Source organism: Vigna radiata, chromosome 1 (genome assembly GCF_000741045.1).
Source record: "Vigna radiata var. radiata cultivar VC1973A chromosome 1, Vradiata_ver6, whole genome shotgun sequence".
Lineage (NCBI taxonomy): Eukaryota > Viridiplantae > Streptophyta > Magnoliopsida > Fabales > Fabaceae > Vigna > Vigna radiata.
The window spans coordinates 12,933,700-12,960,411 of record NC_028351.1 but is presented as its reverse complement, the minus strand read 5'-3'; the positions used below and the strand labels follow the sequence as shown (position 1 = coordinate 12,960,411).

Here is a 26,712-nt window from a genome sequence, read left to right as displayed (position 1 = left end):
AATAATAATTATATATCAAATTATAATAAAATATACATTTAAACTATAAAATTGAATGTAGTATTTTTGTATTAATAATGATGTATTTGTCTTTATTATGGAACACACAAATCGTAGGGGAGGCTTTTGATAATTTTGTTTAGAATTTCACTTTTTTTACATCTAATAAATTTTTACACCTACTTTACATTCACTCTTTCATTACTTAATATTTTTTCTTTTACAAATATAAAAAGTTTCCTTTTCTAATAACCATATTATTCCTAAAAGTGTTTATCAACTACAATATTGGATGTCAAACAAATATTTTAAATTTGTTGCTCACAAGTTAAGAAATTAATATATATATATATATATATATATATATATATATATCATTAGTTTTTTTTAATGATTTTCAATATGATTTTAACGTTTTGCACTGAAAGTATTATATTTGATGTTTTATAATGATTTTCAACATCTCATAGTTTAATATTAATTTTTCGAGCAACGATAATTACATATTTTTATATTAATTTGATATCGAATATTATAAAAATGTATATTTTTATATTTTTTAAAAAAGAAAAAAATAAAATATAAAAAATTTAGGTGTTTTAAATTTAATATTTTTTTAATCCTTCTTAACTACAAGTTATTAAACTAAACTGAAAAGATGTTTTTTGATAAAAACTTGTGCAATTGGTTATGAAGCACTTAAGCAAAACGACTAAGAAACATAAAAGAGACACTATGCTCTCATCTCTTTCCTCCTAAGATCCTCTTCCCTTACTCAAACATCAATGATTAAAATCCTCTTTACTCCCATCCTTCCATCATTCAATCTTTAATCCCATTTCTCAATAAACCAAAACAAACCCTTCTCCTTAACTTTTTGTTAAAATCAATACACTAAGCTCAACTATCCCACAAGCATAACCAAAATCCCAAAACCCTAACCCCACTCTCCTACTTCTAATAATTTAATACCAAACCAAGTTGTAGATAGAGTAACTCTCAATGCACAAAAGATTCGTATATAATGGTTACGAAACATTACAAAACCATCACCACCAAAAACACAATCACACACCATTCATACATATTGATTAACATAACCCTATCACAAACACACACCATTTTCAAAAGCAATGGCTAGCAACCAACACAACACTCCTTACATCTTCCCACAGACACAATCCAATGTCCTCCCTGACCCTTCCAACTTCTTCTCCTCAAACCTTGTCTCATCTCCACTTCCTACAAACTCTTTCTTCCAAAATTTTGTCCTAAAAAATGGTGACCAACCTGAATACATTCACCCCTACCTCATCAAATCCTCCAACTCTTCACTCTCTCTATCATACCCTTCTCGCACTTCCACTGCTACTAACATATACCAAGTCTTTAACCCTGATCTCACCATCTCCTCTAAGCAAAGTTCATCTGGAAAACACACAATCTCTTCCTTAAGTGATCTCAGTGTCACTTTATAAATCCCTTCTTCAAACTTGACCTTTTTCCTCATTAGGGGAAGCCCTTATTTAACAGTCTCAGTAACTCAACCAACCCCTCTTTCCATCACCATCATCCATTCCATTGTCTCCTTGGATACCACATAATCCACTTCCTTTAACAAGTTCACCATTAAGTTTAACAATGCCCAAACATGGCTCCTCTATGCTTCCTCGCCAATCAAGGTAATTCACACCACTTCTGAGATCACTTCTGAGGCCTTTTCTGGCACAATTCGCATAGCCCCTCTCCCTAACTCTGATCCACAAAGCGAGGCCATTCTTGACCTGTGTAGTTTCACTTACCCTGTGTCAGGAAATGCTGTGATTGAAGAACCCTTTTTCTGTGGAATATGATGGGAAACAAAAGGGTCTGGTGCATTGTTACTATTAGCACATCCTCTCCATCTTCAGCTTCTCTCTTCTACAGACATTGATGTTTCTGTTCTTGATGAGTTTAAGTACACAAGCATAGATGGTGATCTTGTTGGTGTTTTAGGCAAGTCATGGATTCTGAAAACTGATCCAGTTTCACTGACATGGCATTCTTCAAGGGGTATCAAAGAAGAAAACAAAGAGGAAATTGTTTCTACGCTTGTCAATGATGTTGAGGCTCTAAAAATGGAGACCACTGAATCTTACTATTACGGAAAATACATTGCTAGGGCTGCAAGGCTGGCCCTGATAGCGGAAGAGGTTTTCTTCTATGATGTGATTCCAAAGGTTAGCAAGTTTCTGAAGGACACGATTGAGTCATGGTTGGATGGAACTTTCAAGGTGAATGGATTCTTTCATGATGACAAATGGGGTGGCATTGTTACATATAAAGGATCTGATGATGTTTCTGCAAATTTTGGATTTGGGATTTACAATGATCACCAGTACCATCTGGGGTACTTTCTTTATGCCATTGCAGTGCTTGCAAAGATTGATCCAACATGGGGGAGAAAGTACAAGAACAAAGCCTATTCACTCATGCAAGATTTTATGAACTTGGACACACAATCAAACTCCAATTACCCAGAGGTGCTTTGACCTTTACAAGTTGCACTCTTAGGCTCCAGGTACATAAAATTTAGGAAAAACTTCTTTTAACAACACTTTTTTAACAATTTTTTGACAACACATATGTGGTAGCTTGTGATTGGTCCGTTTTAAATATTTTTTAAACGTAAATTCAAATAGACCAATAAAGTGATGACACGTGTCCTGTTGTAAAAAAAGTTGTCAAAAAATGTTGTCAAAATATCATTACCCTAAAATTTAATCAAATAAACTATAATCACTTTGTTTCAAACTAAGAGAAAGAAATTAATTTTGTGTGAAATAACTTACTATTAATGTTTTAGAGATTTGAAGGAAAAAAAAAACTAATTCGATTTTATTTATATAATAAAAAATTACTTTTAATTTTAAAATTGAAGATATTAATAAATTTAATAATGACTTAACATGTAAATTCTAATATGCATATATAGTTTAATAACTTATTTGTTAACATTTATTATAATAAATTTTATTTCTTTATACATACAATTGTTATTTTATAAAATAGACTACGTGTCAATCTAAGTTATCTTCATTATAAGTGGGATAAGTAAGTCAAATAAAAGAAATAATTCAATGATTTATGTCAAAACTTTGCAATAATTACATCTTATTAAGTTTAAGTTTGTGACGTCCGACAACTTATAAGGAATATCTAATTTATGGGTTAGGTTATCGAAAGCAAATGGAATGTAATGTTCGACAACTTATAAGTTATTCTTCAACTGTATAATCTCATACCTATAGAGTCTCTAGATCCCTCTCATTTTGGTGTATGTTCGATTTAGGGATGGCAACGGGTCGGGTCAGGTACGGATAGTGTGATACCCGAACCCGACCCACATGTAAAAAATTATACTCGTACACGCCCCACTACCTACCGGATACCCGCATAAAAAAATCCACGAGTTTTTTCCAATCTGCGGATACCCGTTGGATACCCATTTTAACCCAATAATATTTTAAAAAAATAATATTTTATTAATTTTTTCTTCAAAATGAACAGATCCAAACTTTTTTTTAGGTTTTCTTACATAAGAGATTGGGCCAAGCCCAAACAATTCTTTAGGGTTTAGGGTTGCTGAGTAGTCATCATTTTTCTCCCCATCTAGTGAGTTTGAATAATAGCCGTCACACTGCACATCCTTCCCCAAGCTGAAGAAGTCTTTCGTGTTCTCTGTTTTTCGACCACCGTCACACCGTGTGTGACACCCGGGCACTGACGAGGGTGGGGAGTGATCGTCGGTGCAAGAAGCATGGTGCAAGGGGCACAGACAAGGAGCAGCTCCTGGCAGGCTTCGAGTGGAAGGGGCACATGGACGAATCGAACATATACCGGAATGAGAGGGATCTGGAGATTGTATAGGTATGGGACTATACAGTTGAAGGATAGCTTAAAGGAATTGATTTGACTACTCATATCAACAAATGCATTTGCTTTTCGGTAGCCTAACTCATAAGAACTCCATGGTTAAGCGTGCTTAGCCTAGAGTAATTATGGGATGGGTGACCTTCCGGGAAGTTTTCTCGGAAAGTGTGTGAGTGAGGACAAAGCACACTGGAAAGCCTAGTCAGCAGTCCCTGTAAGTTGCCGGGGCGTTACACCGTGCACGCCATTTCACGTGCTTGGCTTGTCACCGGAAGTCGACTTGGTGTGGCTCGATGCCGGCTTCTCGTGCTCCAACGGCTAAGGCATTTTGACTGGCTTGGGCGGCATATTTGTATCCGACTCGGAGGATCTGCTGGTTTTGAAGATGGAGGTTCTGAGGCTTTCTGGGCGTTTGGTTCCAGAGTCGAGGTTTTGGTCTCGGCACAAGGCAAAAGGTGGGACTCTCAAATCTTTTTCCCTTTGAAAGGCGAAACAGAAATGGAAAGAGGAAGGAAACTTTGCAGATTTAGCGCCTCACCGCTTCCAAGCTGCCACTACCTCCAAGCTTCTGGCTTTAGTGTGATGAGGGAGAAAGAGAAAGCACAGATCCAACCATTAAGTTTAGGAGAAAAAAAGAAACCTTGAGATTTTCTCTACTGTGACGGCAATGAGATTTAGGGTTACAACAGCTTAGAAAATAATTTAAAGGAGTAAGGGTAAAATTGAAATTTCATTCTCTAGGAGGGTTGCGGGTACCCCCGGGTACGGATAGTGTGATATCCGAACCCGACCCGTTAACAAGCGGGTATTAAAATACCCGTTACCCGTGGATACCTTTTATTGGCAGGTACTAAATACCCGTGACGGATTTTATCTGCGGATACCTGCGGGTACATATTTTTATGTCATCCCTAGTTCGATTCTTCCATGTACCCCTCCCACTAGAAGCCTATCATTGTGTCTCTTGCACTTCGTGCCTCTTGCACCGACAATCACTTCTCATCCTCGTCAGTGCCCGGGTGTGACAAAGTTCATTTTGATTTTTGTAATATTAAGAAATAAAAGAAATTGATAATAATACTACTATGAAAATGTTTTGATTGAACCTTTCATTGTAGTTTTTTGCCGCCTACCTATGCAATCCAACTTGAACCTTTCAATGTAGTTCCTTGTTGCTTGCTTAAGCAGTTTTAGTTGAACCTTTTAATATAGTTTCCTACCATTTACCTAGACAATCATGATTGAACCTATCAATCAGGTTCTTTGCCAACTATCCAGATAGTTCTAGATATTATTAACATAAGGTTTATTTGTGACAAATTTAGTCACGCACAACCTTATTTTCTTTTACTTTTTATACTACTTCAATTTTTCAGTACCTAATTAACATTAAAATCTATAATTAACATTAAATATATAATTAAAATAATTTTTTTTCATCTCTCATTTGAAATCTTAATAAAAGAATAAACAAACACTATTTTACAAACATACCTTTATTGAAAAGAAAAAATTTAAAACTAAAAAACTATCCCAAAGATCTTTAATATTTACTATACTGTACATCTTCCTTACCACTTTACAATCATATCCTCCGTTATAAAATACAATAATCACAATTATATTTTTTTCTAAACAAGTAAAAAAAATTGAAACGGTTAAAACAACTAAATAGTTAAACCGTTAGCTTCCCTATGTTATTCTTACACTAACCTTTGATACTTTCGTGTTTTCTTTTACCCTACGGACTCCTTGAAAAGATAATATAGACTATCACAAAGTCTACACTTAAGAAAAACAATAATCATTACATGTTTTATTTAACATTCATTACTTTTCTCAAAGTCAGAAAAACAAGAAACCCAACTTCACAGATATTCCAAAATAAATTTTAGAAATTGTTTAAAACAAAAAAAAAAATTGTGGGAAGGAGTTGAACCGAATGAATTATTTAAGGTTAAATACCTTTGTTTGTCCCAGTTTTGGTTACGAATATTCAAACTGGTCCCCATTTTATTTTTCTGTTCAATATAGTCCTAAAGATCGTAATTATGTTCAATTTAGTCCTTTTTATGTTCAATGTAGTCCTAAAGAACGTAATTTGTGTTCAATTTAGTCCTTGTTTGTGGTTCACGGAGTTTATCATATACTTACAATATAATATAGAATACACCATATCATATAGAATATACAGGTCTATAATATAACAAGATAACAGACAAATCAAAATAAAATAGATCTAGCCATTATAATCCTCACAGAAACTGGTGATACATTGCAAATAAGTTAATATAAAAGAGTGGATTACTTTTCTTAACATCAATTTGGCAGTTGAGAAGATAACAGGATGGACATCTCCATCCTTCCAGGAGAACCTACATAGCCATTCTTTATAATCTTCATGAACTCTCCCTTCACCGAATCAATGTCCAGGAAATTATTGTTGTTTGATTTCAAACTCTAATAGAAAATTACATTTGGCTCTGTTTTCTCACTATCAACATATTATGTAGGGTTAGGGTCACAAAATCCTTGAATAACCTCCAGCTGCAGCAAACAAAGCTATATGAGGAAATGACAACAAAATTCATTCCTAATTGATTCATGATTATGAGTGAAGTTTCCAAAAGTAACATTCAAATTAACCGCAGCAGAGTATATTTTTACAGCATAAATATTTATGCCAAGCTCATAAAAGTTACCTTAACATAGTTATGATTTACCTTAACATAGTTATGATTTAAATGGAAAACATCATGTCTCGTAAAAGAAAAATATTTACAAATAAATAGTGAAGCATATCCAGTGTGATTATAATGAATGATATGGATCATAGTGACTTCTAAAGTAAAAGTGAATGCAATTATATGAGAAACCAAATATACTATTTGAACTACTTACATGCAGAAGAAGACCTCCAAAGCGAGACTTTACCCAGCCAAACATTCTACCACTGTGCATAATGGTTAGGAGAAGAGAGACACAATACCAGGTACAAATAAAAGTAAGGAAAAAAAACTCACACTCCACCTATGCAGCAGCAGAGACCTCCTTCCGCACTGAGTTCTTGCACTTCCTTCTGCAACCTGGGGATGAAGGAATGAAGGCGCAAGTCACTTTGGAACGACCCGGCATCGAGGTCTCGACGAGCCTTCTCTACTCCCCAACCGCACCACCTGGGGAAACCAAGCGAAAGAAGACAAGATCGAATCTCCACTGTCTTNTGCTCGTCTCGGTGAATGGACACTATATAGATATTTCATATTATCACGAGAAAGCATTCACAATCGGCATCAACAAAAGCCCCCGTAAAAGCTTCAACAGAAAACCCGTTCAGCAAGACAATGGAAGCCAAATAAAAAAAAAAGATCCCCTTATGTTTTTCCAAGAAATTATTCTAAAAATTAAAAAAAAAAAATTATCCCGAAAACTCCGCGAGAAAATAATCAGCCGGAAACTCCGCCGGAAAATAATCCCGAAAACTCCGCCGGAAAATAATCAGCCGGAAACTCNGCCGNAAAGATTGTTGCTTCACTAATGAACCAAAAGACCAAACTTATACAGAATTTTTCTTGTTCAAAAACTAGTACAGAATGTTTGACATACATAAGAGATATATAAAGATCGGGACAACCGATGCCAAGTATAAAAATCATTTAAAGAGAGTGTGGGCTAACCAACGCTAATAACAACTACAAATAAACAGGACAGCCTATTTGGATGTAATAACCCAAATTTCTCACAATCACCAGATATTCTCGCTGAATATGCACCATATAAGCAAAGAATAGGGAGAAAGGTATTTATTTACCTGAACCAAAACAGAACAAAAAATCCTGAAGTCACATCTATCTGAGTGCTCCTTCCTGAAATATTTCAAAAAGCATACTAAGCCATCGTTCCTTTCCCCAACCAATGATATTATTCAAAATGATGAACATGACTAATACATATAGGAGCAAAGAAAGTTCATATGTCTACCACCACCTGACACAAAGCACTATGTGTTCATTCAAGTGTTCTAATAAATACTTCGACTGTTATAAGAGTTAAGAACACACATTATATTTGAAGGAAAAAAGTTACTAGAGATTTAGATGCACCTAATGCCTACACTACATGTATATAAATAGATGATGCTTGTCATCAAGTTGGTGCACTGCAAATCAGAAAGAAAATAACAAGATAACATACCATGTAGTGACAGTAAATGTTCCCCCATAAACATTACAATCTAATTATTTAAATTACAACTTTTTTGCTATATCATCATCAATAACCCAATACCTTAAATGCAAGTAAATTATATAAACGGCTTCCATAACAATAAATTTGTTCAAACTTCAAAAAATTAANATTGACAAAACTATATAAAATGTGTACATACANAGCTGGAACTAAAATGACACAGACCATGTATATTGGACAAGTATATGCTTTGGCCAGTGCTCAGGGTCCCAGCATTCTTTACGAATTTCAGGGTGAATTTTCACAGATATAAAGAAAAAACAGATTCTGTAAGTACAACCAAATCCTCAAGGCCATTCTAAATGAGTTATAAAAGTAAAATTTAAATAATCATATTGCCCAATGTTTCTCTTCAATATACCAGACCAATGGCATATAGGAATTCATCAAAGTGTAAGGTACATATTTACTATATTCTTTATGAAAGGCAATGTCTAAAGAATATACAGGTTCCATAGAATCCATTCTCATAATCGATAATAAAAGTTTAGCAACTCTAAGTCACAACCTTCAAGTTTCTCAACATTTTACAATAACAGATAATAATATGCCTTCAGACATTCGTTAGAAAAGAAGAGAAAAATGTCTTCACTAATAACGTTCGAATACCATCACTTGGAGTTAGAGCAGAATCTAGAGAACAGAGACTGGAGCATCCATCCATGAATATGGCAAATGTGATTGAAATTATACATGCTAGGAAAAATTTATATGTAGAATGGTCGCCTTATAAAAAGAAACGTTTGAAAAAAATAAATTAGAAGAATTAAAGAATTAAATACTGACACCATGCAAATCACTTCCTGAATACCTCTGCGTCACATTAAAATTCCAATCAATGGATGTGCTAACAACAAAAGTTGAATAAACTGAACAAGATCAAATCGATGACCTATCTTGAGAACAGAAATACCAGATTGACTTCATTCATTTTAAATGTGGTTAAAATACCATAGCCCTANATTCAGCCACACTCNCTTCTAATTTTCATTCTACCAATATTCCAGCATTATTATCTCTAAATAGAGAAACGAATCAGTCACGCACCATTCACTCTGCACAAAATAACTATCTTTCTAAAATCCAAATTTCATAAAGAGAGTCGCAGTACAAACAGCAAAACCTTCAGATTTCTTCTTACCAACGAAGAAGAACGAACCAGCGTACCAGCTACCACAATCGAGCAGCCAAATCGCCTTCAACAGTGTTGGGGCTCAACTGGNTTCGAATAGGGTTTTGGATTGAAAAAGAAAAAAAAAAGATTTTGAAAAGATTGAAGAAGAAGGGGGTTGTGTCTGAAGTGCAAGAAAGGGGCAATGGGTTGAAGGGTGACCCAGGCTCGAGCAATCGCAAATGAAAGGCGACAATGGCAGAAGCGCGCGAAGAATAGGAGCGAATTCGAAATAGAAAAAAGGAAGGAGGGAAATGAACGAGAAAGTAAAATTTGAATATAGAGAAGCATAGTGTCCGCCAGGCAGGCAACACAGACCCTAATTCAGATACAACTAACGGAGATAAATTATTTAATATATGATTTTATGTCGCTTTTTGGTCGTTTTATCCGTTTTAATAACGTCATAGTGCAATATGCTAATTTTAGTTTGCTAATTCTCTTTAATATTTTAATATAAGGTATTATTCAATCTTAATATATGTTTAACTTTGAAAATTTGAATATTTAATATTTTTTAAATAATTTGTAAATTTAAAAAATAATTATTTTGTGTATAGGTGACTAAATTATCTCAAAATATAAATGTGACATCCATAAATTTCAAAACTTTTTCTTAACGCGAAAACATATTTTTTTTAAAACTTTAATCTTTCAACATGTATATTTTATTCAAATATAATAGTTTCAATTCTTCAATTACATCATTCCAAAAATAATTAAAATGATTAAGGAAATAAAACAACTACAATTACTTTGTTTCAAAAGTTAATATCAAAATAATTTTTTAAAGAACTCAAAATTTTTCTCATCGTCTCACGAATCTATCATGTCTCTAGAACATTTGCAATATCATCTACTCACGATAATTTCATTCACAAACACACAAACAACACTGGTACAAACACATCGTATAACATCACGTGTTTAATGTCTAACTACTGAATAACCAACATTAAAAATGACCGATGACATTTTTGTAAATAAATGCAATTATTATACGTGGTTTAGGACTATACTTTGACGTCAAATGGTAATAAGACTTTGTTTAGGACTGTAATTCAACATCCTATTAGGTAAATTTCGTGAAAATGTTTGGTGCAAAGGTGAAAATGTACTTACGTATGACGTCCAATGTCCTAGAATTAGACGTCAAGATGTTATAAAACGTCAAATTCCCTAAAATCAGACACTATATGTTAATTTCAATAAAAATTTGAGTAGGAGGTTGAAAATTCATTCATGTTATCTTAGCGCGACACCTTCATAGGCGCATTCTACTTTCTTTCTTATTGGTGCAATACTTTATTTCGACAAATCCACTTTTTTGAAGGTTAGCTTTCGTTTTTGTTTTCAAGAACTTGTTTGTTGTTGTTGTTTTTGTTTGTTGTTGTTCATAATGTACTACACGTTATACATCTAAGCTTTAGGGTAGAAATAGGTATATTGAAAACAACTCCAAATGACTTGAAAACTTGTTTAAAGCACCAAAATATCATGAAAAGCTCCCACAAAAAAATAGATCAAAATTCAAAGTCTAACTATTTTAAATATTTTTACAAAGTTTGAAAAAAAAACCAAAATAATTTTTTGAAAAATAAAAAACGACATTTTTTAGAAAATCTCCCACTATATAAAAAGCGGCTTTGCAAGCTCCCACTATATAAAAAAAATTATATCCTAAATCCATATATAATAACAGCAAATCAGACAATTGGAAGAATGTTATGGTCGTTTAAAAACTTATCGTTGTTCACTTTTCAAATAATTTTTATACTTCACACAAACCCAAATTAAGAGCTCCTGGTGTTTTTTCTTGAACTAGGGTTCTAAAGGTGTGGTAAAAAAAGACTCAACCAAAACCAATAACCATAGCTATCAAAACCAAACATCACAAGTTAATATTACTATTGTTGTCATAATGATACAATATGCATCCAGGAGGAGAGTGGACCATCTGCTAGACCCAAGAGAAATATTAGGAGACCCATAGATTGGGATGAATATGTGCATTGAGAGAGAGTATCATGTTTGTTTTGTGAGAATCTTTTCTGTTAGAACCTTTTCTTACTGTATTTACGTGGTTACCGTGATATACGGATAAACCGTTAGTGATGCAGAGAATATAAATATGGTAATAAAACTTGGAAAAGGGGATATCATTTACCAAAAATTCTATCTTCTTTGCTTGGAGGCCTGGTACCTCGAATACCAAAATTGTTCACTCTAATACCTATCATTTGGTGCTTTCAATGACGACCTCTCCACCTTCTGCAATAGACCTTCTCATTGAGCAAGTGTCACGACTCACCGCTCGCATCGATGATCTTTCTTGCGAGGTTGCTTCCCTCAAACAGAAACCCTTAACGCAATCCTCCTTTTCGAAGCAAACTCCCAAGATTCGGTTGGATTGTCCTCGTTTTGATGGGTCCAACGCGTTGGACTGGATTTTTGTCGTTACTCGTTTTTTCGACTATCACCAAACCCCAGAAGCCGATCGTCTTCAGATCATTTCCTTTTATATGGATGGACCTGCCCTTAGTTGGTTTCAGTGGATGGAGAGAAATCACTTCCTTCGTTCTTGGAAGGATTTCTTACACTCGTTGGAAACACGTTTTGCTCCATCTCGTTTTCAGAATGTGAAGGGACGACTCTGCAAGCTTTACCAGACTGGGACTGTTTTGCAATATCTCAATGACTTTGAAAGCCTTGCAAATCGGGTCACTGACGTTCCTCCTTCTTTTTTGCTTGAGTGTTTCATTTCTGGTCTTCGTCCCGACATTCAGCGTGAGGTGCTCGCCTTCCAGCCAGTGTCGTTTTCGGAAGCGGCGGAGTTGGCCAAGCTTCAAGAGGACAAATTTAACTCTACTGCCCAGCCTCAACGGAGTTCCACTGTACCCGTTGCACGATCTCTAACATCGACACCACGCCAAGCTCTCCTTCCCACACCAGTTACGCCAACTGTTCCATTTAAGCGTTTATCAGCTTCGGAAATGCAAAATCGTCGTGAACGTGGGTTATGTTACAACTGTGATGAAAAATATAATCTTGGGCATCGTTGCAAGTCTCGTTTCTTTCTTCTCGTGCATGACGATGAGGAGACTATACCTTCCGACCTTCCTCCAAACGATTCTACTGCTTCCCCTATCCCTGACTCTGCACAGTTGAGTTTAAATGCATTATCAGGGCATTGTAATTCCAAAATGTTTCGCGTCACAGGACAAAAATTGGAGCATTCCGTTCGCATTCTCATTGATAGAGGGAGTTCTCATAATTTTCTTCAATCTAAGCGAGCCCATGAATTGGGTCTCCCTTTTCAGCCTACGAAACCACTATCGGTGATGGTTGGTAATGGACATGCCTTGACTTGCTCTCAAGTTTGCACTCAGGTCCCTCTCTTAATCTAGAATCAAGCTTTTTTGGTGGATTTTCATTTAATTGATCTTTGCGGGCCCGAGGCCGTGTTGGGAGTGCAATGGCTTCAGAGTTTGGGTCCTATTTTAACCGACTATGAACACCTTACCATGCAATTTACTTGGTCAGGCCAGATGGCCAAATTGATAGATGACGTTAATCATGATTCTTTGCCCATTTCGGTTCATCATTTACGTAAATTGTCCAAGTGGGGCCATATTGCTGAATGTTTTCATCTTACTGTGTTGCCGCCTGTGTCAGACTCTGCTGCATACTTCTGTGTGATTCCAACTGATACTCCTGAACTTTCCACTTTATTGAATCGGTTCCAATCTTTATTTGAGGAGCCTTCGTCCTTACCCCCTGAACGACCCACAGACCATGCTATTACTTTATTACCCAATTTTGTTCCTGTTAAGGTTCGACCATATCGATATCCTTATTCTCAAAAANAAGAAATTGAAGNTCAAGTGGCCCGAATGCTTGTTTCNGGAGAGATTCGNCCTAGTACNAGTGCATTTTCATCTCNGGTCCTCTTGGTTAAGAAGAAAGATAACACTTGGCGATTTTGCGTTGACTACAGGGCTTTGAATGCCATCACTGTTCCGGACAGTTTTCCCATACCCACCATTGATGAATTACTAGATGAATTGGGGTCTGCCATTTGGTTCTCCAAATTGGATTTACTACAAGGATATCATCAGATTCGCATGAAGCCGGACGACATTCATAAAACCGCCTTTCGTACCCACGATGGGCATTTTGAGTTTCGGGTTCTCCCATTCGGTCTTTCGAATGCGCCTGCAACTTTTCAAGCCACCATGAACGCTCTCTTTCGACCGCATCTGCGTAAATTTATCATCGTTTTTTTTGATGACATACTGATCTATAGCACTACATGGGATGATCATTTATTACACTTACAAATCACTTTTGAATTGTTATATGCCAACCATTTTTATTTGAAACAATCCAAATGTGCATTTGCCTTACAATAGGTTGAGTACTTGGGCCATGTGGTAAGTGCTGGATCGGTAGGACCAGATTCCTCAAAAATTGAGGCAATGTTACAGTGGCCACCACCTACCTCCGTGAGAGCATTGAAAGGATTCTTGGGCCTAACGGGGTTTTATCGCAAATTCATTAAAGGCTACGCTGCTTTGGCCTCTCCTCTCACAGATTTACTTCGTAAAGATGCATTTCAGTGGTCTCTTGAAGCTCAGACAGCTTTCGATAAGCTGAAGCATGTGATGTCTACAGCCCCAGTCTTGGCTTTACCAGATTTCTCGAAGCCTTTTGTTATTCAATCAGATGCTTCTGGCATAGCTATGGGTGCAGTTCTCTCTCAAGACCAACGACCAATTGCTTTTTTTAGTAAAAAGTTTTGTTCTCGGATGATGCAGGCATCTACATATTTACGAGAGTTGCATGCCATAACTGCAGCCATTAAAAAGTGGCGCCAATATTTGTTGGGGCACTTTTTCATCATTCAGACTGATCACAAACCTCTAAAAGATTTATTGACTCAAACTGTGCAAACTCCAGACCAACAATTCTACGTGAGTAAACTCATTGGATATAATTATACGATTCAATATTGGGCCGGTAGTTCCAATGTGGCGGCCGATGCGCTTTCTCGAATTACTGCAGAAGATAATCTGGGTCTTTCTTATGTGCTCACTATTCCTCACTTTCAATTTTTGGAGGANTTAAAGGCTAATTTACAGGGTGATGTCAGTTTTGCTCAACTTTTACATGATATAAATCAGGACCCTGTTGCATTTTCAGATTATAAATTGAAAGATGGGTTGATTTTTTATAAAAGCAGAATTTGGTTGCCTGCTACGTCTCCATTTCGTGAGACCCTTATGAGAGAATTTCATGCAACCCCTTTAGGTGGACACGTGGGTTTCGTTAAGACACTTAATCGCTTGCAAGAGAATTTTTTTTGGCCCTCTATGATTAAGGATGTGAAGACTTTCATTCGTAACTGTGTGGTGTGCCAGCAAATTNAATATATACCTCAAAAACCTGCGGGTTTGCTTCAACCTCTTCCATTGCCACATCGCGTGTGGGAAGACTTAGCCATGGATTTTATTACTGGCCTTCCATCTTCCCGTGGGTACACTTCCATTTTGGTGGTTGTTGACCGTTTCTCCAAAGCAGCCCATTTTGCCACTCTTCCTACTCAGTTTTCGGCATATCAAGTGGCTACACTTTTCATTGATGTTGTGGGAAAATTACATGGCATGCCCAAGAGTATTGTTTCTGATCGTGACCCTATATTCCTCAGCAAGTTTTGGCAAGAATTATTCAAAGCTAGTGGGACACAATTGCGAATGTCTTCTGCTTATCACCCAGAGACTAATGGACAATCTGAAGTTCTAAATAGAACTCTTGAGAAATATTTGCGTGCTTTTTGTAATGCACAACCAGTCAAATGGAGTCATTTCATTCCTTGGGCAGAATGGTGTTATAACATTGCTATCCACTCGGCAACTGGATACACCCCTTTTGAAATTGTCTATGGCCGATCTCCTCCTTCTTTGCCGGGTTATATATTGGGTCAATCACAAGTGGAGGCTGTGGATCAATTACTTAGTTCACGGGATGCCATTTTATCCACTTTACGTCGGAATTTACAAAAGGCTCAGGATCGCATGAAAACAATGGCTGATTCTCATCGTCNGGATGTTCACTATGAGGTGGGAGCATGGGTTTATGTCAAACTCAGGCCATATCGCCAAACTTCTCTTGCCGGTAAGACCCCACAAAAATTGGCAAAACGTTATTTTGGACCATTTCAAATCCTTAATCGGATTGGGTCGGTGGCCTATCATTTGGCTCTTCCTGAGACTTCAAAAATTCATCCAGTATTTCACTGTTCTGTTTTGAAACCACATCATGGACCTCCACCTTCAGTAGCTGGAATGCTTCCACCAAGTAATTATAATAATGGGCCTTTACTTAGTCCATTAGTCATATTAGGAACCCGTGAGAACAATACTGGTGAGTCTCCACACCTGGAAGTTCTGGTGCAATGGCAAGTCTTTCCCCAGAGGAAGCTACTTGGGAGCCTTGGCAAGATATTCAACGCACTTTCAACCTTGAGGACAAGGTTCTTCTGCAAGACGTGAGGAATGATACAATATGCATCCAGGAGGAGAGTGGACCATCTGCTAGACCCAAGAGAAATATTAGGAGACCCATAGATTGGGATGAATATGTGCATTGAGAGAGAGTATCATGTTTGTTTTGTGAGAATCTTTTCTGTTAGAACCTTTTCTTACTGTATTTACGTGGTTACCGTGATATACGGATAAACCGTTAGTGATGCAGAGAATATAAATATGGTAATAAAACTTGGAAAAGGGGATATCATTTACCAAAAATTCTATCTTCTTTGCTTGGAGGCCTGGTACCTCGAATACCAGAATTGTTCACTCTAATACCTATCACATAACTTTTGTGTCTTTGCTTATAATTCATGGTTCATGCGATATAAAATACCAAAAACTGCATTACATTTGTTGTTTTTCTACTTTTCAAGTTTTGTAGAATTGTAAAAAATATCACAATTAATTAAAAAAAACAAAAAATTTGATTAGTGTCAGATAATGACCGACTCAACTTACGTCAAACATAAAGAAATATTCGACGTAAATTTGCTCTCTCAACTGCTATAGAAAAAGTGCGCCATACAATAATGTATGACTTGAGGGAAACCAAATGTGACCAATGAATAAGCACCAAATGGCACAAAGTGGCCGAAACTACCTTAAAGAAAATTAATGACTGCACTGCAAATCAAAACTGCATGGTCATGGCATAATAAATCAAAGAGGGAAAAAGAAAGATTTCTATCATAACTAATAATAATTATTTTTCCTGGATTTATACTTTTGAGATGTATTCTTCCTTAAACCAAATCATGTAGTGTCAGATGTGCCATTAATTATAACTTCTTATGTAAAGTAAGAATAAAAATGCAATTATATAGAAATATAAAAATTATACTATAAACTTTTAGATAAAGTATTTGTTAAGAAGTGGACTTTAAACCTAACTCAACTCTACAAAATTGGCTCGTATGTTGAGGTTTGCACCACACTTGTATGTGGTCCGATAGTAACCCGACAACTAGTGGAATAAAAAATGCCTAAGAAACAAGAAATATCGCTAGGATAAGCTCTAACCATGGTTCTGATATAATATTAAGAAGTAGGTTTTAAGCCTAACTCAACCTCACAAAATTGGCTCTTTGATGAGGTTTGCACCCCACTTATATATTATAATTTGGCCTTATCTATAGTCGATGTGGGACTTCCAACAATATTCTTACTATATTTTCTAAGATACGCTTACACAATTGTGCAATTATATTTTTGCACATTTAATTAAGTTTTTTTTTTTAAGAAAACATGACTATTAGAATGTGAGGGCCTTTGATGGTGGTAGGGCCTTCGATGGTGGCAAGGCATTCAACGACGGCAAAACCTTTGACGAAAACTCTCAATCATTGTGACCATGGTGATTGAAAAAGAAATGGGATGAGTTGGGCATTATTAAACAAAAAGGTAAAATAAAAAACACATTTCAAGCAATTAACTAAACTGCAAATATAAAAGGTTCAATTTTTTTTAACTAAGCTACAAAATGATACAATTTAGTTTTTGGTAAAAATAGTTTAGTTTTTCTAAGTTAATTATGCCTAGCTCTACCAACAAATATATTTTTTATCTTAAAACAATCTAAATAATATTCACATTCATATATCAACGACAATCATAACTAATCTTGTTTGCTTGATATCATGACTATTATTTATGATAAGATATCACCTTCTTATTATTATCATCTATTTGAGGTAAGTATTATTTCAATGATTATTATTTACTTTCACATGTTAATCTTATGAATACACATGTATCTCACCAAAACAACTTCCAAGAATTTGAAACTAATAATTGCATTCTGAACTTTGTAATTTGAAAACACTTTTGAGTTTTGGATCATGCATCTGAAGGTTAAAATTGAATTTCACATTACATCATCGTGAATACAATTTCTAATGTCAATTCATTGATTTGAATTATATAATTTCAAATAATATTTTCAAATTCTAGATATAATCTAGAATAAACCACTTTTTTCTTTTAAATTGTACAATTCAGAAACTTCTAAATTATACAACTCTTGAAAAAACTTTTCTCGTGCACAACATGAAAGAACTTCAAATCAAAAACCCAAACTCATAATCAACTACCAACGACCAACTTTCAAGCTTCAAAGTATAATAATCTTCAATTCTTTTGATTAATGTGTCAAAATCTTGCTTTCAGCACCTCATTCGTGAAGAAGACAGAAGCCAAATGAACAAAACTTTTGCTAAGAAAAACCTTCACTTCCATTTAAAAGAAGGGCAAAAATGGAAGTTTAAAAATTAATAGGGGTGTAGAAAGAAATTATAAGGGTGAAAAAAACAATTGGAATGCAATATGAATCTTGGAGTCGCAAAGACCCATTGAATATGTAATAGACTATTAGGGTTGGACACAATTTACTTAAAAACTTAAAACTGTAGTATATCTGTACTGTTTTGTACTAAAAAAAAATTAAATTATTTTTACCATGACTTATTTATACTGTTTAACCGTTCGGTTTAAATAAACTGCACTTATTTTATTTGGACTATAGTTAACTGGTTAACTGTGATTTAGGTTTAGGTTTCTTATTCTCGATTACATTCCTCTCTCACTGTGTTCAAGCCTCTTTATTTTTGAAGACTCGCCACCCTTGAAGTCTTGTTGTCGTGGAAGGCTCTCACAGCCTTTTCTGCAAATGAACCAACTTGGTAACCTATAGGTTCATCACCAGCCTTTAAGCTATTTATTCCACTGATAGTAGAAGATAATTGTTGCACAGTGAGATCAGTTAGCGATTGGGGTAAAATGTGTGTATTTTTACAAAAATTATGACCCAATTGAGACAGTTCAAAACTTGAGGACCGAAATGAGATTTTCACACAAATACGAGGACCAAGAAGGGATTAAGCCAACACGTCAGCATACCACGTCAGCTAAACTTAACGCCGTTTGAGATCAGTTAACGATTGGGGTAAAATGTGTGTATTTTTACAAAAATTATGACCCAATTGAGACAGTTCAAAACTTAAGGACCGAACTGATATTTTCACACAAATATTATGACCAATGGAGGGTTTAAGCCTAAAATATATTATGCATTATAAAATATTTATAATATTGGATCATGATATTTTAATAATACTTTTTAACAACCTTTTGACAACAGGACACATGTCACAATTTTATTGGCCTGTTTGAATTTACTTTTAAAAATATATTTGAAAGGATATTTTAACAACTTTTTGACAATAGGACACATGTCATAATTTTATTGGTCTGTTTGAATTTACTTTTAAAAAAATATTGGTTTAATCATTTAGAATGTCCTTATTTATGTTGGATTTTCTCAATTAGGTCCCAGTGTTTTAAAACGTCTCAATTAAGTCTCTGTTTTTGGAAATTGAAAATTGAATCAATTAAGGACTTGGCGTTAACTTGAGTGGACGACATTAAAATTGAGTGTGCGTGGCATCCAGACTTAGCTGAGGTGGCAGTTTATGCTGAGCTGAGTTGGTTTTCTCACATTTTTTTAATTAAATTTCATTGTAAATAATTGATGGAACAATTTGACTTTGTGCGAAATTGGGGATTTTGGGGGAAATTGGAAACTCAGAAAGGATTTAAAACCCTAAATTGGAAGCAACCACCTCCACCACCGCAGCACAATGTTCCAGTTTTGGTGGAAACCACTGAATCCTCCAATGCCATCGCTGTCGCCGTTGTGGACGCCAACACAATCATCGAATCCGGCGAAAAGCTCCACGGCCTCGCCGACAAGTTCATCTCCATCCCTGAAGTTATGGAGGAAATTCGTGACCCCGTTTCCCGCCACAAACTCTCTTTCCTTCCCTTCTCCATTCAAACCATGGAACCCTCCCCGAAATCCATCAATAAAGGTATTCTTAATTTTACCTACCCTCGAACTTTAAAGCTTGCTTGTTAATTACTTTACTATTTCACGTTTCTTGTTTTTTGCTTCAAATTATGTGTTCGAAATTTGGAATTCTAATGTAAATATTCCTTTTGTAGTTGTCAAATTTGCTAAGGCTACTGGTGACCTACAAACTCTATCTGATGTTGATATCAAGCTCATAGCTCTGACTTACACGTTGGAGGCTCAAATTCATGGGACCAAAAATCTCAGGGATGCCCCTCCTCCTGTGCAGACATTGAATGTGAAGAGGTTTCTTGAGAAGGACATGCCGGGGTGGGGTTCTAACGTGCCTAATTTGCAAGAGTAGGAGGCGTTGGAATAGGCGGAAGACTTTGTGAATTCCAATTCGAAAGTCCTTCCTTTGCAGGACCTGAACTTGAACATTGTTTCTCCTAATGATCACTCTGTGGACAGTTTTGTGGAGAGGACGAGTGATGCTTACAATGTTCCACACTCAAAACGCACGTTTTGATTTAGGCAGAATTGAGTTATTTAAACGTTGCGTTTTGTGTGTATCAATTATTTACAATGAAATTTAATTAAAAAATGTGAGAAAATCAACTCAGCTCAACATAAACTGCCACCTCAGCCAAGTCTGGATGCCACGCACACTCAATTTTAACGTTGTCCGCTCAAGTTAACTACAAACCTTTAATTGATTCAATTTTGCAAAAACAGGGACTTAGTTGAGACGTTTTAAAATACTGGGACCTAATTGACAAAATCCAATATAAATAGGAACAATCTAAATGATTAAACCAAAAATATTTGAAAGAATAATATTTTAATAACACTTTTTAACATCTTTTTAATAACAAGATACATATCACAATTTTATTGGTCGGTTTAAATTTTCTTTTAAAAAATATTTAAAATAGATCAATCATAAACTATCATGTATAAATTGTCAAAAAGTTGTTAAAATATTGTTTAGAAAAATTTTTCCTTATAGTCTTTTAAATTGTATTAGTGTAATATAAATGCTCAAGAAAATCAAAATTTCAAAAACAACAAAATAGAATTAACGAGCCTCTAAGGAACTAAAGCGCCACAATTCCTAATTCCCAAATCAACCACCGCAGATCGGAAAAAATGGTTGGTGAGTGAAGAAATTGGAAGAGAGAGAAAGAGAAACAGAGACAAAGAGAGAGTAAACTTGTAAGGCATGGCTGGGTTACTGGCATGGGCGGTGGGAGGTGGCGCAGGAAAGGAAGCGGAGGACGATTCCATCATCCCAATCCTCTTTTCCGAAGATCAGCAAAGGTATGTGATCGAACTGGATCAGAAGGCGGCTTCTCTCCGCCGTTTGATCCATGATCTACGGCTGAGATTGCCTCCCCAAGACATCTCCCAGAGCCTCCCTCACCTCCACGCCCACTCCCTCGCCTCCAATGCCGCCCTCGCCCTCCAATTGAACTCCCACTCCGCTACGCGCCAACAGGTCCTTAACTAGTAACTCTTAATTACATTTTCGCTCTCTCATCCAAATACTATTGTGTTATTATGTTAGAGAGGAATTCTAGCAGTATCTCTCCATGTTCCCTTGCTTTTGATGAAAGAGACTCAGACTGTGCTTGGTTTGGGATAAGTGCAAAAAGTTTATTATTTCAATATCCGATTGATATTATTATTACATGTACAATGGATTATGTTATTGTAATAGATTGTATTCGGAATCAATTTTTGTTGCCATAAGTTTGCTAAAAAAGGGTTGTGTTAATTAATATCATTTGGAAACAAAATGTAAATCTGTATTTATGTAGGAGAAAAAGTATATATATGAAGCTGAGAGGGAAACAGGGAAATAATTATAGAAAAAGACTAATCTTTTCAGAAAAAAGAAAGTTTTTTACACACTTAGACAATTGTTCTATATATAAAGACTTCTTTTTTATCCATAAAATAGCTTAAAGTGGCAAAAATAATATTTGCCAGGCACGCTCTCATAAGTGAGAAATGAAATCTAGTAAAAATATTATTTTTCAATAAAATTCACCTGATAGTAAAGAGTGTTGTTGGCATTCTTCCGTGTTAGGGATTAATCCAGCTGAGCCTATAGCACAATCTTTGACTGGAATTAAGAAATATAGGTTAGGTCTGGGTTACGCTTTGTGTTTATTGAACAGAATTGATTTCCAAAGTTATACAATTTGGAAGAGTTGTATTTCAACTACACATGTTGAATCTCTTAAGTTTTCTTCCATTCACAATTGGTTCCCTCCGTCTTGATCCTCTCTAATTTTAAGTCGTTGACTTGCTCAAAATGAAAAGACAATATGTTCATTACCTTGTAAGAGCAAGAAGAAATGTTAGGAATACTCTCTGACATACTCTTTTGAACATGCTGCCTCTTATGGAAAATATATAATTCTTTGGGTTCCAGGTCTTAGTTAATGAATATTTACCCTGATTCTGTAGTTAGCAATAAATATAATCCAATGTGTTAGAAAGAACATGTTTAAGAGTCTGTTCTTAGCAGTACTCTGAAAAGAATAACTTACACCTTGAACCGCAAACGCAACTATCAAATATTCTGCGTTTTTCCTGCTGGTTGTAACAGTGTATTTATTCAGTTGCATGTATGCCATGTTGGTGAATTCAGCTAATAATCAGATGAAATCTAGATGAAGGGACTAAATTATAAACAGAAGAAAACTTGATGGACTCAGCTGGCAGCTGAAACTTGTGAAAGTGAAAGCACACATTTGCAGTACTTGGGGACTAAAATGATATTAACCTAAAATACTGCTACAATACAATTAATGATGATAATTTTTGTTGCAGGCCCAACTTAGAGAGGTGACATTGAAGGAAGAGAATGCAGCATATGAAAGTGCAATATCCGATTTTGAGAATAAAATAAAAGAGAAATTACAAGAGGCTGATTTACTAAGGACAAAGTTGCAGGTTATGATTGTGAATTGATTGTGATTTGTCAGATTGAGGTTGATTCAATTGATTTTTTATTTATTGTTACAGGAGATGGATGAGACTGAGAAGAAACTCAAAGCTGAGCTGGACAAAATGAAACAGCAAGCATCTGGTGGTTGGGATGAAATGAAGGCAAAATCTAAAGCTGGATTTGATGCAGATGCAGAAACATCGAGATCAGCTTTACTAGATGAATTGGAAGAGAAGAAGAAGCAGTTGGTTTGTTAATAACAGACTCTTATGTGCTCACCTTAACATTTTAGTTTTTAATAGTGGATAGATAAAGAGTAAATAAACAATGGTGATCATGCTAATTACTATTCCTATCATTTCAAGGACTATATGATCTATGCTATATATTTTAAGTGTAGTTTAACTACTTACGTTGATACTTTACCAAATTGAGAGTTTTATATGTCTTGTCAATAGAAAGATGTTATATTATCAATCGGTTAAAAATTGCACTGGATATTACTTGTTACTAATGATAAATACAAAAGTCAACATCCTTAACATGTATGATAATCTATGATCGGATGATATATAGTTAAATTCACCAAATTAATGACCCTCATTTCATTTCAGAGTTCGATGGAGGATGCTGTGAAAGAGTTGGAGAAGAAATGGGCAAAAGTGCAGGAAAATGCACTTAAACAACCTTCCCCAGGTATGGTATCTTATCATATATCGAACTCAATTCAAATTGGAAGTATGAGTGTCTTGGATGGGGTTTATATGGCCTTAAGTTCTTCAACTACAATGGCTAGCTATTGCTGTGTGGTTTTCCCAAATTTCCTACCGTCAATCTGTTAGTTTAAAGGGGCTGAGTTCAAGAGAGACGGACAATTGAAGTATCTCAAATTTTTACAAAACTTAGAATGAGATCGTTATTAAAAAATTTTATTACAGGATTTGGTTGCTTTTAATTTTATGCACAGAAACTAAACCAAATAAAGTCAAGAACCGCACGACAAGGAGAGAGAAAGATGTGCACAATAAACTTTTATACCAGTTCACTCTTAACCAAGAGCTACATCCAGTTGTTCAGCCATACCTGTCAAGAAACCAAATATCAAGCCCTACAAGGTTACTACTCTATACCTGGAAACTCTATCAAGAGACAGACTATAAACACAAAAACGAATTGAGAAAGTGAAAATAATATCAACTGTAACAAGATCAGCCCAACAAAAAGGAATAAACTAGGTATTAATGACAAAATTTGTACAAAGAAAGCTTCAAGAACAATTTGTAACTCTGTTTGGACTGTCTCGTGGAAAAGATTCTAGAAACTTTAGTTTTGATCTCTTGTTAAATGGTTTAGACATGATAGAGTTATATATATTTTAATTTGTCTGTTTTAATGAATTAAAATTGTGTTTTAATATGTTAATTTCAGTAAGTGAAATTAATCGATGAACTTATCGTTTTAACATATTAAAACAGAGAAGTCCAAAGCCTTCACTGAACTTAAAGTAACTTTTAATCTATTAAAAGCTTGCTTTTAACAGATTAAAACAGAAAGATCAGAACTGTTCATGGTTTTAAATGATTCTAATAGTTAAAAAGATTATTTAATCAGATAAAATGCTTTGTATAGTTATTCCGGATCAACTAAACATTTTAACAGGTTCAAAACATTTTTTCAATCAATTAAAAAAGAAAACCTTATCACCAAGACAAGCTCTAATTCATTTGGAAAAGCATTTTAATTGCAATTTTAGGATCAAATCATGAAAGAGAAAACTTACAACATTTCCCAATCTACACATCACAACCCAAAACACTTCTAGATCTTCATGATCATTGTCAATGTTCAAATTCTTCATGAGAAAGGTTGGATTTATCAAATACATGAACCGTAGCTCCAAAAAAATCCACATATGGGAGGGAAAGATCAAAATATAAATTTGGGATCCCTTGAAAGTGGAAATGGGAAATATATCATCTGGGCTGATGCTTAAGATACCAATTATGCTACTTTCAATGCTTGGAAATGTAAAAGGAACAGTATATTTATTAAAGCCCAGTTATGTTAGTATGTTTATCTTATATTATTCCTTTTCCCAGATTTCCGTTTGTTAATGTTTTTAATCTGAAAGCATAAGCATGCTCTTTATTATCTTTTTCTTCTTTTTATTCCTTACGTTTTGTGTATTCGAATTGCTTGTTTGCTGGAGGTGGTATTATATATACTTTTGTACTTTCTGTGTGCATAGGTCATACACCACCATTGAATTTGACCACACGGAGAAAAGATATCATAAACTTATTTCTTGTAAGAAATGTTGCAAGCCATCGTTGTGAATGCAGAGGACCAAAAACTTCTTTGAATGATTAAGTCCATCATGATGATGACATTAAAAACACAGCATAGGACTGGGTTAGGTGATTTCCTGTATGTTAGATTCTCTTCAAACATTTATTCATATGTATAAATGAGTTATCTGAACTTGTTGTATATTCATAATAAATTTCTACTGATATGGGTATATCCTGTCACTGCATTGCTGACGTAGAAATGTTTTCAAAATGATGATACAAAAATCTGATTGGATTTTCTTAAGAGTGTCTCCTTACTGGGGCCAAGAGACTGGGATTTTCATTAGGTTTGATGTATTTTACATTTTCTAGCCTCTGTTGTTTCCATTGTAGCTTTAGGAAGATTCATGATACTCCTGTTTGTATTTTTTTTAATGACTTCTTTTATCATCAAGATGAAAGAAAGAACTTTAGTTGGGTTGTTTAATATCTGAATAACATTAGATAATATTTCATGCTCTTAGTAATCCACTAACCATATCGGGACATAACTATTCCTTTTATTGCTTTTGTTGTGTTAATTCTCCTTGTGCTCTTGTACACTTGGAAGCATCTTGAATGAGTGCATGTATTATTTTTGCTCTTAAACGTTCTTGTTCTGCAGCACAAAGAGAGAAGACATTGGATAAACAACTTCATGGTCTAATTGAGCAACTGGCTGCTAAACAGGTCCTTTTTATACTTCATAATACATGATTTACAAATTTCTCCTTCGTTCTCTTGTTTTTACTAGAGAAAAATTAATTGACAATGGCTAGTTGATAACACGGTTTGATAGATTATTTGGATCTGAAAATGTTTAACCAAGTGCCTTACTCCCATACCTTCAGGCACAAGCTGAGGGCTTACTGGGTGACATTCATTTGAAAGAGATGGAATTGGAAAGGTTGAATGGGCTATGGCGGCAAACAGAAAACAACAATTTGGAGGCAAACACTGCTGCTAGGTATCGTTTCAGTAAAAGCTCCTCAGATAAGTTACACAGTATGTCAGATTATGAAGGCCATCAAAGGCTTCCTTATCACTCTGCTGGCAGATCTGAAACCCAGCAGAGGCTTATGCTATTCAGGTCTGCATTTGTGCTCTATATTTTAGCTTTGCATATATTGGTCTTTATCAGGATATCATTTTAACCAGTATTGATTGACACATTAAGATGACATGTTAATTTTTACTCTGCATGTTTGAATCTGTTTGTACCCGTTAGATATCCCTTGCACATATATGCATAAGTCTGTATAAATGTTTTTTTTTTTTCATTCATGTTTAAAGTTTGATAAAAAATTTAGCGTCTATGCGTACAGTAACTAGTTGAAGCAGAGGAAATTACCAGAAAATGCAATTTTTGCAGCAGAATATGTTCTGAATATAAGTAACCTATGATGTAATAGCTACGTTAAACTAGATTTAATTTGATTTCCTATTGACAAAAGATAGCGTTCTTAAAAAAGTTATTTCAAATGATTGTTACCAAGTGCCCAAAATCTGTTCAGATTTACTCATTATTCAAATATATTTCATTAAACTAAGGTTATGGACACAGACAATTAAATTTTTTTTCAGCATATCTATATAAATGAATTAAAGAAGTGATTTTTATTATAATTGCTTATACCTTATAATCAATTATTGAA

General features: G+C 35.0%; 3 protein-coding genes and 1 pseudogene across 4 annotated transcripts; 3 read left to right on the top strand and 1 right to left on the bottom strand.

Moving 5' to 3' along the window:
* Nucleotides 1-847: 847 nt before the first annotated feature.
* Nucleotides 848-2,553, top strand: LOC106768915 (annotated as a pseudogene).
* A 3,571-nt stretch (nucleotides 2,554-6,124) lies between these two features.
* LOC106767458 lies at nucleotides 6,125-8,625 on the bottom strand. Its single transcript, XM_022779481.1, has 5 exons — nucleotides 8,522-8,625; nucleotides 7,724-7,778; nucleotides 6,936-7,135; nucleotides 6,814-6,865; nucleotides 6,125-6,459 (listed from the first exon to the last, which is right to left on the bottom strand). Exons 1-5 carry the CDS (start codon nucleotides 8,623-8,625, stop codon nucleotides 6,418-6,420), a joined length of 453 nt encoding a protein of 150 aa, XP_022635202.1. The 3' UTR covers nucleotides 6,125-6,417.
* Nucleotides 8,626-19,447: 10,822 nt separating this feature from the next.
* On the top strand, nucleotides 19,448-20,402 carry LOC111241420 (20S-pre-rRNA D-site endonuclease nob1-like). The gene is made up of 2 exons (XM_022779475.1): nucleotides 19,448-19,787; nucleotides 19,921-20,402. Exons 1-2 carry the CDS (start codon nucleotides 19,448-19,450, stop codon nucleotides 20,130-20,132), a joined length of 552 nt encoding a protein of 183 aa, XP_022635196.1. The 3' UTR covers nucleotides 20,133-20,402.
* A 419-nt stretch (nucleotides 20,403-20,821) lies between these two features.
* Nucleotides 20,822-26,370, top strand: LOC106763477. Of its 2 annotated transcripts, none has more exons than XM_022785161.1 (6): nucleotides 20,822-21,266; nucleotides 22,610-22,732; nucleotides 22,805-22,975; nucleotides 23,342-23,423; nucleotides 23,695-23,842; nucleotides 24,976-25,151. In XM_022785161.1, the coding sequence occupies exons 1-6, from the start codon at nucleotides 20,991-20,993 to the stop codon at nucleotides 25,061-25,063; spliced, it is 888 nt and encodes a 295-aa protein (XP_022640882.1). In that variant the 5' UTR covers nucleotides 20,822-20,990; the 3' UTR covers nucleotides 25,064-25,151. The 2 variants fall into 2 exon arrangements, with proteins under 2 accessions (XP_022640882.1, XP_014503174.1); XM_014647688.2 differs by lacking the exons at nucleotides 23,695-23,842; nucleotides 24,976-25,151 and adding exons at nucleotides 25,683-25,747; nucleotides 25,909-26,370 and having other exon boundaries at nucleotides 20,824-21,266.
* Nucleotides 26,371-26,712: the final 342 nt, after the last annotated feature.

What these genes read in the sequence shown, in the direction of transcription:
- LOC106767458 (XM_022779481.1), bottom strand. Translation starts at nt 8,625, where the DNA reads ATGGATTCTATGGAACCTGTATATTCTTTAGACATTGCCTTTCATAAA. An exon ending in TCCTATATGCCATTGGTCTG is followed by an intron (nt 7,779 to 8,521) that starts GTATATTGAAGA and finishes GAAATATTTCAG; the next exon opens with GAAGGAGCACTCAGATAGAT. An exon ending in TTGGAGGTCTTCTTCTGCAT is followed by an intron (nt 6,460 to 6,813) that starts GTAAGTAGTTCA and finishes TGTTTGCTGCAG; the next exon opens with CTGGAGGTTATTCAAGGATT.
- LOC106763477 (XM_014647688.2), top strand. Translation starts at nt 20,991, where the DNA reads ATGGCTGGGTTACTGGCATGGGCGGTGGGAGGTGGCGCAGGAAAGGAA. An exon ending in TACTAAGGACAAAGTTGCAG is followed by an intron (nt 22,733 to 22,804) that starts GTTATGATTGTG and finishes TTATTGTTACAG; the next exon opens with GAGATGGATGAGACTGAGAA. An exon ending in AAGAGAAGAAGAAGCAGTTG is followed by an intron (nt 22,976 to 23,341) that starts GTTTGTTAATAA and finishes ATTTCATTTCAG; the next exon opens with AGTTCGATGGAGGATGCTGT.
- LOC111241420 (XM_022779475.1), top strand. Translation starts at nt 19,448, where the DNA reads ATGGAACAATTTGACTTTGTGCGAAATTGGGGATTTTGGGGGAAATTG. An exon ending in CCCGAAATCCATCAATAAAG is followed by an intron (nt 19,788 to 19,920) that starts GTATTCTTAATT and finishes TTCCTTTTGTAG; the next exon opens with TTGTCAAATTTGCTAAGGCT.